This window comes from Priapulus caudatus, unplaced genomic scaffold, assembly GCF_000485595.1.
Source record: "Priapulus caudatus unplaced genomic scaffold, Priapulus_caudatus-5.0.1 Scaffold592, whole genome shotgun sequence".
Taxonomy (NCBI): domain Eukaryota; kingdom Metazoa; phylum Priapulida; class Priapulimorpha; order Priapulimorphida; family Priapulidae; genus Priapulus; species Priapulus caudatus.
Window position 1 is genome coordinate 48606 of NW_014577653.1, and position 12697 is coordinate 61302.

The window sequence follows — 12697 nt, forward strand, 5'->3', positions numbered from 1 at the left end:
TAGATAAGTGCATTATATATATATGATGTATATATATATATATATATATATACTATATATTATATATATGAACATGTATATAATTATTATTATGCATGCATGTAGTATATTTACATTTGTATATATTATACGATAATAATAAAAATGTAAATGACCGCGCGAAAGATGCTGTGCATTGGGAAATTTCGCTTTAATTTCGAAAAATCGCTTACAATTTCCAATTTTGCCGCATGAATCCACCACACATCCATATATTCATAGCTAATATTCCTGCAGCAATATTCAATGACGAATGGCCGCTTAGCGCTTCGGGTCGCCCAGAGCCGTATATAGAGATCTCTATAATACGGCTCTGTGGTCCGCCGCGTTGCCCATCGAGGCCCATGCACCCCTATATGGAAACAGGTAGTAAGCAACACCGGCGTTGATAGCAGTAATACAGTGAAATTCACTTAATAGAACGCGGCAACTAACAATTGCTAAAGCACTATTTTGGCCTTACTGCTGGCAGTTATACACTAATACCACGATAATTTCAGCAGCAATAGCGGTGACGTGTAATAACTAATCATATACACTTAGAAGGTTAGCACTTGTAGGTAATCTTTCCTTATTGGTTGTGGTTATATTGTACATGTTTAGGAGGAATACTTGCATGAGATGAGCGCAATAACGCGCTCGGTAACAGATCGTGCGAGCCAGAGCGTCCGTCGCGTATAGGACAAGATAAATCTTCTTCGGCCGTTCTTACACGGTCAAACTGGAGCCAGGCAGGCTGACAGACATGCGCTTGGTAAAATCCATTCAATAGTATTCACTTTGATCGCAAGCATCACGCCCTGGTACTCCACTATGCCGATATTTATTTACTGCTGCAGATGGCGCCTGTGCGCTCGGTCACTGTGACTGCAAGAGAATTGTCTTCGGGCGTTCTCATTCGTTCAAACTAGTCGCGGGCGGGCCGACGGCACGTGTGCATTGGTAAAATCTGATTCTACATCCTTCACTTTCTCGCCAGCTCGGCCCCGCCACCGATTCCCAGATATGCGACACGAAAAAGGGGCTGCGACGTCGGTAGCGCCTTGACTGCCAAGATAATTTTTCTTGGCCGTTTTCTTACGTTTAAACTGAAGCCGTAAATTGTCGTAATCACAAACTAATGCGAGTGTCGGTGTGTTATGTAAAACCCCATTGATCCAGTGTCGTCATATCATCCCATTCTCGTATCTTGATCCGGGCGGCCTTGTCAGTAACATCGTAAAGTTAATGCTAATGTTAATGCTAAGATAGCACTTTCGACTATTGTATAGTACTAATTTTGTTCTCTGACAACGCGGTTATTTTCTTGTTTACACTTTAGTAATTAAAAACTCTACTCTTTCAAAAAATCACAGAGTGATCATGAGGCCAAAGAAATGAACTTTAATAATAACAAACCACACATTCTATTCATCGCTCAGTGCCGTAGGAAAATATATACACGATAACGGCTTTTTATAGCACGCATAACCTTGCACTTCGAGCTCGGCTAAAGTAGTACAAGTAAAGATAAACGACAATCAAATTTGTATAACATCTTCGCCTAACAGAGCATGTATATTTGAATTATCTAAAACTAAGCATGTAAATATTATTCATATTCCACATAAATAAATACATCGTTATTCCTAAACCTGTATTATGCATTCTATCTCAGCGGCGCCCCGCAAGCAAGGCTGCTTAGCCTATATAATCAAGGCTAAACATAGCCACATTGATTACACGACATCAGTCTCTTTCTCTCTCTCTCTTCTTCTCTCTCTCTCTCTCTCTCTCTCTCTCTCTCTCTCCTTCTCTCTCTCTCTCCTCTCTCTACTCTCTCTCCTCTCTCTCTCTCTCTCCTCTCTCTCTCTCTCTCTCTACTCTTCTCTCACTCTCCTCTCTCTCTCGTCTCTCTCATCTCTCTCTCTCTCTGTCTCTTTCTCTCTTTCTCTCTCACAGTCTCTCTCCTCGTGCGCTCTCTAGTCGACTGTGGGTTCTCTCACTATGCTTTTTTAGCGGTAGTTTGCCGCGGATATTAATATGGATTCTTTAGGAGAACCTATATTATGCACTCCTGGTGGCCATGTTACGTCGATGGTGGCTGAACGCCATGGCATATCTAAGGGCTGAATAAAGAGCTAATGGGTAGGGTGGGGTGGGGCATGCTGCGCGGGTGCGGGGTGGGGTGGGGTGGGGATGGGGTGGGTGGGGGGCGGGGTAATAGGTGCATAACATATTAAGTATCATAAGAATATTACGAAACGATAGTTGTTATCGGCGGAGTCACGGGACACGAAACCTCTCACTTGTCTAGAGGTTATAGATGGCTCTACATTGTTGGCCAAGGATTGAAAAACGCCGAATGTAAAAGGGGAGCGGCAAGGACACGTAAGGGCATTATAACACTGTACTGGCCTAGAGTGTAATAAAGCACGTTCTGTAAACCACGTCTAGACATTTTTCTATCGTACCACACAGTCTTTCGTGTCTCTCCTAATTGTGTGCAGTGACTACAAAGATCACACGAAATAATCAACATCACAGTCACACTTTTATAATAGCTAACCAATCAACACAGGACAGTGAAAACATGATTAGCCCATACCAAACCAATTGCAAATCACTTCGTATACATTTTGAACGCCACTTAAATTTCTGCATCTGCCGTGCACATATCGACACATACTACTGTAGAAGCGGCCACTTTGCGTCGTCCATATTTATGAATTATTTTTTATTGCCATCCATGAGACGTTGATGAGACAGATGTTCAAGTTATTGTTAATTAGATAAGCCATGCACATTATATAAACATCGAGTTTATATCGGTTTAAAGGCACCGCTTTCCAGTGTAACTAAGATCGATTATTAGCAACTGATGCCTAGAATTATCATCGGACCTTCTTAGAAGCGTGTCAAATGCGTTCTGTGCCTTTTCGAGCTCGTGCGGACTGCCAGCGTCATCTAGCGTCCAATGATGGTCGATGTAGCCCTGCACGATAACTTCAGGGTCCGTGGTGAATTTCGTCCGGGTTCTGATCAGCCGCTCCTGAATATAACGGGCGACTCCTCCCATAGTGGAGTCGCCAAATACGAGCACCTAAGGTGTAAAATATTTGTGACTGTTTAATCTTGTTCGATAGTTCTGAGACAGGCGAAGCTCATCTAGAAATCTGCGCACAGTAGCTGGCTAAACACTAGCACCATGTCCAACAGTTGCACGCGGCCGTCTAGGTTATATATGATACAATGTTAATTATTGTGCATTAATTTCGTATCCGCAAACGCTCAACATCCATAACTTCTTTTGGGCGGGGGATCGAAGTTTATTTGAAGAATTTGAAGATCGTTATAGTTTCAGTGACACCGAACACAAAAGATAAATTTCAACAGAGATGAAGATGTTTTCGCAGTGAGAGGTGATCGAAATACCTTCCTCCCTGCCAAGCACATTCTAACGGCTACGTCTGAGAGAGAACTGCTCCGACAGTTTACAGGTTGCCACTGCGCGTCCTTCCACGAACATTTCTTTTTGTCGGTGCAGGACGAGCATGGAATCACCCAACGACCTGCGTAGGCAACAAGGTCACATACGTGACTGGTGGATAACGTTCACATAATGACGACCAGTCAGCGTGCAGTTATATAGTTACAGAAGTAGATAATAGGGAATTTCCCCTATTATCTACTTCTGATAATTATAAGCCTAAGCTTAACCCCAACACTAACCCTAACGCTAACCATAATAACGGTAGGCTGGCGTTATTTTGACTGCGGAAACTATTCAACTGCCTTCAGGACATTGATACTTGATCATCGATAAGGATACTTTAATTAGCTGTTTGCCTAATATTATAATTAGGCATTAAACAGTGCGCGACAGTGCAATATATAGCACCTGGCAAAAGCGTAATGAACATAACGATAACAGTGTGCAGTAGTTCGTGTACAGTAGTCATAACAGGATCGGAATTATGAACAGCCCATGAGTTATATAGTTTACGGGTTTATGACATTATAGGACGTTCAGTAGTGGAATATATTGTCTCGCAATTATTTCTAACGTGGTTCTAACTGATTCGTGTATTACGTGAGGTACATTCACGTCTACATTACATCAGATCTCAAGGGCGGATCTAGGTTTTAACTAAGGGGGGGTTTACCTGAGGTGATTGGCCTACACACCCCAGCGTGCCGAAGGCACGCCTTGCTAGGGGGGTCCGGGGCATTAAACCCGTAAATCATGCCCATCTCAAGATAAATCTAGATAGATATCGATAAAGATCTGATCTCGCAAGATCATCTAGATCCCTGGTTCCCAACCGGGGGTACTAGTACCCCCTGGGTGTACCAGCGAACACCACAGGGGGTACCTAGAAGGCCTCTTAGACAATTTTTAAAAAGTAGTGCTATATAATAATCAGCGGGTGATTCAGGCACATGGTCCGTTTTCCCGGACAGTCACTGATTATATGAAACCTCATTGAAGCGCACGGAGCATATGGTGAGCGTCTTCCTGTCTTGGATACGGATCGATCTAAGTGGTCTGATTGAGTACTGAGCGCTCTCGGATTATCATTCAGTTTGGAGCACAATGCCGCCTAAAAAGCGTAAATACAATGATGATTATGTCAAGCTAGGATTTACATGTATAACTGGTAGTGATGGTGTTGAGAAGCCGCAATGTTTCTTGTGTGGAAAAACATTTTGTAATGATTATATAAAGCCGACAAGAATGAAGTCGCATCTCCAGACCGACCACCCTCTTCGCGTCAATGATTCGGCTGATCAGTTTTGTCAGAAGAAGGCCAGATTCGCGATTGCTGGTAAGCTAACGACGGGCCACGGGTTCGTGCCAACCCAAAAGCCAGCCCTTAATTCGTCTTATCGTGTGGCCTATCGAATAGCCAAAGTGAAAAAACCTCACACAATCGGGGAAACCCTTATCAAGCCATGCACCCTGGAAATGGTCCAACTCATGTGCGGCGAGCAGCATCGCAAAGCTCTTGAAACCATCCCACTGTCGGATAATGTCATCAAACGCCGCATCAATGACATAGCGGACGACATACTCGTTTCGGAAATCAAAGCCAGTCTATACAAAATAAGTATGCAATTGGACGTGTCTACAGACTGCGCTCAATGTAGCCAGAAAACCACCACAAAAGCAACGGATGTTCTGGATCTGGTTACCACATTCATGGACAAGCACAATATTCCAATGGATAAGCTGGGATCTATGTGCATTGACGGTGCGCCAGCGATGCTTGGCAATAAGTCGGGATTTTGTGCGTTGGTCAAAAGGTTGGTACCGGACGTAACCGTTACCCACTGTGTCTTATACCGCCATGTCCTTGCATCCAAAAGTCTACCACAGGATTTCAAGGGCATTATGACGAACGTAGTCTCGGTTGTGAATTTCATACGTAGTCGAGCTTCGAACCACAGACTATTCCTAGCCTTTTGCAAAGAGATGGGGAGCGAGCACGAAGTTCTGCTCTATAACACTGAGGTGCGATGGTTATCCCGGAGACGTGTCTTCACAAGAGTAGGCCCCCTATACGAACTTAGAAAAGAAATTGAATTGTTTTTGCGCGACAAAGGTAATACGCTGCATGAAAAATTGAGCGATACTTCATTACCTCACTGGTCTATATGTCTGACGTATTCACATTGCTCAATGAGCTCAATACTTCGCTTCAAGGCCGTCAAGTTACACTCATCGACGCGCAAGAGAAGATAGCGAGCTTCAAACAAAAACTACAGCTTTGGAAACGACGTGCAGCCAGAGAAAACGATGCCAGTTTCCCAACTCTAGACAGCTGTTTGGCGGAAATGGACGATGGACAGCTATCAGATTCCGTATCCTCATCAATCAGTAGCTACCTTGAAAGTCTGGCCAATTCATTCGATGGATATTTTCGAGATCCCGTCGAAAGGCAATCCGCGCTGTCCGAAATTGGATCTGAAATCCGTTCCTCTGCGATTTGGACTCTATTGATGATCAGAATGTGTTCAAAGAGGACCTCATCGACATTATTCCTAAACAGCCACTCAAGCGCCTCCTAGAAACAACGTCAGTAACTGAATTTTGGTGCAGTCAGGAGATACGCGAGGCCTACCCGGCTATGGCTCCAGAAGCTATTTCCGTTCTAGTTACGTTTGTAACCAGCTACCTGTGTGAAGCAGGTTTTTCAACGATGGTTACAATCAAGACAAAAGCCCGTAACCGCCTTGACATCCGCGGAGACATGAGAGTCAGTCTGTCAAAAACTGAACCGCGGTTCAAACAGTTAGTTTCTGCCATACAGCAGCAGCCTTCTCATTGAACTGTCGTTTAGTGCACAGTGCGCTTGATTGGAAAAATTCGCCGTGTGACTGCATTAATAAAACATAAACATGATGTCAAAATATTCATGACAATACATCAGTGTTGGTTCTTCATTTTGCTTATGGTGGGCGAAGGGGTACCAGGAAATAGCGTAAAAAATTAGGGGTACCAGGGGCGGATTCAGACCGTATTTGCCGTATTGGGAAATACGGTCTAGATTTCAAAGTGCCCTTCAAAAGTTTGCGCTAAAAAATACAGAAAACAATTTGATGGAATTTGGCTATATTCTTTATTTGTTTTCTTTTTCTTCTGATTCATTGACTAAGGAAATCAAAATTTTACATGGTAGCAAAACTAGCTTTGATATCTGAAAAAGAAGGGAAGTGCTTGAATCATTCTGCATTAATTGCTGGTATGCAAAGCGCAGGCAAAATGAAGCAGAAATAAAATTCCATATTATGGTTTTTAGCTATTGCTGCTTGACTGAATGTATGCTCAAATGGTGCTCATTTTTGTGACCAGGGACCCTTGAAATTTTAAAATTTCCTGGGGGAGGCCCCCCAGACCCCTCGCCATGTGCTTCCGCGCCCAACGGCGCCCACTAGCTGTGGGGAGGTGTGCCCTTTTTGGGGGATGTGCCCTTAAAATCTGAAAAAATACTGTCTAGCTTCAGCCCTGGATCCGCCCCTGGGTACGGGGAGTCCAAAAGGTTGGGAACCACTGATCTAGATGAATATTTGCGTTTGGCTAACGACGACTGCGTTGGGAACAGGTTTTGTTAAGAACTAACCGCTCAAAAGGCGCAATCATGAATACGTGATGTTGTTGGAACTAAAATGACAGTCACGCCGACAGACACAGAGCTAGATAAATGCGTAGATGATCAGATGTGTATTTACTTTGGAGTATTTGGCGACTCAGTAATTTAGAAAAAATTGCCCAAGTGTATAGACAATGTTTGCACACGTATTCAGGAAGTATGACATGCGCGGGCGTTTTTGCGGCGCAAATGTTATAGAAACATATAATCGGATTGTTCAGATATCAAATGCGCCTCCACGCAATCCTCCCTCCCCCGGATAGAAGCCACGAATGAAAATGTAGCAGAGTATGCTCTGCATGTTATACAACTTGGGGGTGTCCAGCGGTGCGAGGCAGAACACGCCTCATTTAGCGCACCATCAGCGCGTTTCATACCCAACTCATTTCCGGTGATGCACTGTGGAAGCGTTCTCCTGGCAATGCTGAGAGCTGATAAACTGGTGGCAGCACCTAGCGGATGTAGCCCGCATTCCCGTGATGGATCAAAAACCAAGGAACAATCCTGTGACGTTACAAACAAAAAACAAACTAAACACGTATCATCTGTGATTATAGACGAATCGGCCACCATGCAGTCGACAACCAGCCTAATACCCCCCCCCCCCGACAGGCCTACACCCGGTCGAATATAAGTGGAAGAGGCTCGCATGACTAGTATAGGCCAAATGGTTGCTAGTAACAACTTCACTGTTACGGAAAATATGCCTTGCCCCTGAAGTGTTAATTTCTACATTTTCTCTGATAACTTTGGATTTCATATTTCATAGTTTCAGACATTCATTCGAGAGGATTTTATTGATCTGACACAATTCTATTAAGTTAGGTAGCAAGGTCTAGTCACAGAAGTCGTCTATGCTAAATGGATAATTAGTGAACGCCATAAGTTTGTAAAATACGAGATATGAATGTATGAAAATTCGCACAATTTCACGGTAATGGCCGCAAATCTGCAGTAGTCTTCTTTGAATTAATATCGAAACCCGGGAATATCAATAATAATATATAAACAATAATACGTAGAAATGATATGTACACAGTGAGTCAAAAGGCACCTGACCAGTCTTCAGGGAATATATGAAATATTGTATGTCACCTTTCGAAGCTTTTTTTCCTTTTGAACGATTGCGCCCAGCTAGCCAAACCTCTCTTACTATTCCCACAGTCTAGGTTTGTTAAAGTCTGTGTCATAGCTTGCCGTGCGGCCTAGGTGAAACCCTCTTCGATCTCTCTTGCTGTGATCTTCTCTTTCTATCTCTCTCGCTGTCGTTTTTCTCTTTCCTCTCGCTCGCTCCCTTCACCCTTCATCTCTCGCTCTCTCTCTCTCTCTCTCTCTCTCTCTCTCTCTCTCTCTCTCTCTCTCTCTCGCTGCGATCTTCTCTTTCTATCTCTCTCGCTGTCGTTTTTCTCTTTTCTCTCGCTCGCTCACACGCACACGCGCACGCACACGCGCACGCTCACGCGCACGCGCACGCACACGCACGCACCCACACACACACACACACACACACACACACACACACACACACACACACACACACGCATATAATTATACACTTGCGCATCAATTAAACATGCTCCGGGAGAGCGTAGCCTTGTGAATGACGGATGAAATAAGATACTCTTAGATGTTAATTTTCACGCGCATTAAACTTTGAATAAATTTCATCAATTAAATTCTACCTATTGAAGCATAGTTGTAGCATATGTTATGAAACGCTACTAGCTATAGGGACGCAGGCTATAGCTAGTGCAGTTGGGCGTACACTGTAGGCCCCTATATGGATATTCGCAGAGTAATTGGTATCTATAGTAGCTAGATGTATATAAAATCACCCAATCATGATGTTACATCGGTACATTTCACACAGTTATATATAATGTTTTTCTGCCCCAGTTCTTGCACCCAAAATGCATGGCCGAATGAGGTTGTACAATGTCAATGGTAAAAAGACAATCGTTGAAATCACGACTACAAATATGACGTCACAGAGAACGCTACAGAGAACAGTAGGCTGTAGGCAGTTCCATACACTTCGATATTTGTCCGATAGTAAACACGACACGTATTTTGTCGTCGTCGCATTAGACGTTAAATATCAACAGAATTAACACAACCAGAGTGAAAGCCATGAAAACATCGTGGGCCGCGTAAGTAGTACTTATTTCAACGTTGTCATTGTTCATAGTGGAGTTTGTAGAGTTATTTTAGCAAAATTACCAAAAGCAAAAATAATAATTTCTAGTAACGTTACTAAAAACTTGATATGACGCATGATCTACATTTTGTTGATGGGCTAGCACACTGTCACTGGTCTTCACTTTGCACCATGATACATATTATGCGCCTATCCTACTATCCTACTATAATATTAATTACGATGTTTTAATTGTGATTTCAGGTAGGCCTATATGGCGTTGAAATAAATGATATCAGACAGTCAGGGAAGGCGAACTTCCGACTTTTATTTAGGTATATATTTGTGTCTAAACCGCAGTCTAGACTATAGCTTTCCGCGTGTCTGCTAATTCTCGTCGTTGTTCTTGTTTGAAAATCGAATATTATTGCATTGGAGAGCGAGCAGAGAAAATTCTCTAGCTCTTAGTAAAGCTCTTAGCTTCTCTAGCTCTTAAACTAATAAATAAGCTACATATATATTATATAATTTAATTGTATCCCCGAACGAGTTCGGGGGGATACTATGGATTTGGCCTCGTCGCGCCGCCGCCGCCGCCGCCGCCACCGCCGCCGCAGATATTTCCTTGTGAGCGCTCTACCGGCTGCAGTTCTTCTCGGATCATCTTCAAATTTCGCATGAAGGTGCGTTATCGTAAAGCAAAGACGCCAATAGTTTTTGGTGTGGGCGGAGTCATCGTTGCCATAGTAACAGAATTTGTTGTCGAAATATTCTAGAACCTGTAACTTCTGCAGTTTTTACCCGATTGTCATGAAATTTGGCACACAGGACCAATATATACATACATATCGGCATCTGGGAAGCCGCGTATTTCAACAAATAGGCCTACGGAATCTATTTAGATTTCGTATTTGTTGGCCCGCGCATTTTAGCTTCGTGTAAACACTAACTACCGAATTTGTTGCTCCGTGTGAACGCGGCTTCTATGTCCACAATGTGCAGTGACGTCACAATAGCTCAGCCGTAGTACGTCACCTTGCAGGATGCCTGGAGCTAATCCTATGGCACGGAAAGCTAGCAAATAAGAAGGCTGCGAAAATAATGCGATAAAAAAAGGACGCCGTAGCCTGAAGTCCCGTAGATGAGAAAGTGGGCACAGAGCAGCGCACCCTGGTGCTGGAAGTGATGATCAAACATGCCGATGATTCGATTCACGGATCGAATGCTTCGATTCACGGATCGAATGCTTCGATTTACGAATCGAATGATTTGATTCACGGATCGAATTATTCGATTCACGGATCGAATGATTCGATTCACAGATTGAATGCTTCGATTCACGGAATTACGTGCTTTCCGGCTGGCCGGCTCTGTCCCGAGCCACGGCTCACTTTGATCTCAGGCCCGACCGCCGACCTTCCCGTCTCTGTTTTTTACATTCCCCTTGACACCGGTTGCGTTCCCGCATCGCCATCACTTCCCTGGCGTGTGGGATTTGCCCGCTTACAATATATTGTGCATTCTGCAAGCTCACCACCTTCTCCCCCTCCTCCTTCGCCACCTCCTCCCCCTCCTCCTCTTCCACCCCTTCCTCTACCTCCTTCCCCTTCATTCCCTTCTCCTTCTTCACCACCTCCTCCCCCTTTTTCTCCACCAGCTTCTCCCCCTCCTCTACTTCCTTCACATTCTCCCACTCTCTTCTACCTCCTCCACCCTCTCCCACCATCCTCTACATCCTCCCTCTTCTTCTACCTTCTCCCCTTCCTCTGTCTCCTCTCTCCCCTATCTCCCCACTCCTCGTCCTCCTCTACCCCCTCCGTCTTCCCCCACCATCCTCTACCTACTCCCTCTTCTACCTTCTCCCTCTCCTCTACCTCCTCCACCTTCTCCCACCATCCTCGACTTCCTCCCTCTTCTACCTTCTCCCCCACCACTACCTCCTCTCTCCCCTAACTCCCAACTCCCCCTCCCCTCCACCACATTCTCCCCCTCTACCTCCTCCCTCCTCTACCTCATCGCCTACCACCTTCTACCCTCCTCCTCCCCTCCTTCTCCGCTACTTTCTCCCCCTCCTCTACCTCTTCCGTCTTCTCCCACCATCCTCTACCTACTCCCTGTTCTACCTTCTTTCTCTCCTCTACCTCCTCCACCTTCTCCCACCATCTTCGACCTCTTCCCTCTTCTACCTTCTCCCCTCCACTACATCCTCTCTCCCCTATTTTCCAACTCCCCCTCCCCTCTACCATATTCTCCCCCTCTACCTCCTCCCTCTTCTACCTCCTCCCCCTCCTCCCCCCACCTTCTACCTTCTTCCTCGACCTCCTTCCTGTACCCCTTTTCTACCTCCTTCCTGTCCCCCTTTTTTCCCTCCTCCCCTTTTTCCCTCCTCCTTCTCCACTACCTTTTCCCTCGTCCTCTACCTCTTCTACCCCTCCCCCCTCGACCTCTTCCCTCCTCTACCTCCTCCCCCTCCTCCCCCACCACCTTCTACCCTTCTCCTCGACCACCTTCTACCCTCCTCCTCGACCTCCTTCCTGTACCCCTTTTCTACCTCCTTCCTGTCCCCCTTTTTTTCCCTCCTCCCCTTTTTCCCTCCTCCTCCTCCACTACCTTTTCCCTCGTCCTCTACCTCTTCTACCCCTCCCCCTCGACCTCTTCCCTCCTCTACCTCCTTCCCCATTACCTACTCTCTTCCTCGACCACCTTCTACCCTCCTCCTCGACCACCTTCTACCCTCTTCCTCGACCTCCTTCCTGTACCTCTTTTCAACTTCCTTCCTGTCCCCCTTTTCTACCTCCTCCCCTTCTGCAGGCCGGCCGGTGAGCACAAGACGCCTTGATCGCTCCCTCTACCTCTACTTCCTCCCCTTCTCCTCCTCCACTACCCTTTCCCTCGTCCTCTACCTCTTCTTCCATCCCTTCTCCCCTCCTCCTTCCCCCTCTACCTCCTCCCTTCTCTACCTCTTCTCCACCACCTTCTACCCTCCTCCTCGACCTCCTTCCTGTACCCTTTTTCAACCTCCTTCCTGTCTTCCTTTTCTACCTCCTCCCCTTCTCCCCCTCTTCCTCCTCCACTACTTTTTCCCTCGTCCTCTACCTCTTCTACCTCCACCCCTTCTCCCCTTCACCTCCCTCTCTACCTCCTCCCCCTCCTCCTCCTCGACCTCCTTCCTGTACCACTTTTCTACCTCCTTCCTGTCCCTCTTTTTTACCTCTTCCCCTTCTCTCCCTCCTCCTCCTCCACTACCTTTTCCCTCGTCCTCTACCTCTTCTACCTCCACCCCTCCTCCTCCCCACTACCTTCTCTCGTCCTCTACCTTCTCTCCTTCCTATTGTACCACCTTCTCCCCTCCTCATATACCTCGTCCCTCTTCCTCTATTTCGATTCA

The 12697-nt window shown here is 45.6% G+C and overlaps 1 protein-coding gene across 1 annotated transcript in view; it reads right to left on the bottom strand.

Moving 5' to 3' along the window:
- The window catches only part of LOC106811927 (cadherin-like and PC-esterase domain-containing protein 1), a 13331-nt gene extending 5658 nt beyond the window's left edge, over window positions 1-7673 (bottom strand). Inside the window, exons 1-3 of the mRNA XM_014815668.1 lie at window positions 7550-7673; window positions 3454-3590; window positions 2922-3121 (exon numbers count right to left, since the gene is read on the bottom strand). Of these exons, the coding sequence (XP_014671154.1) occupies window positions 2922-3121; window positions 3454-3474 (221 nt within the window). The 5' untranslated portion in view covers window positions 3475-3590; window positions 7550-7673. The remainder of the gene's footprint in view (window positions 1-2921; window positions 3122-3453; window positions 3591-7549) is intronic.
- Between the last annotated feature and the right edge of the window lie 5024 nt (window positions 7674-12697).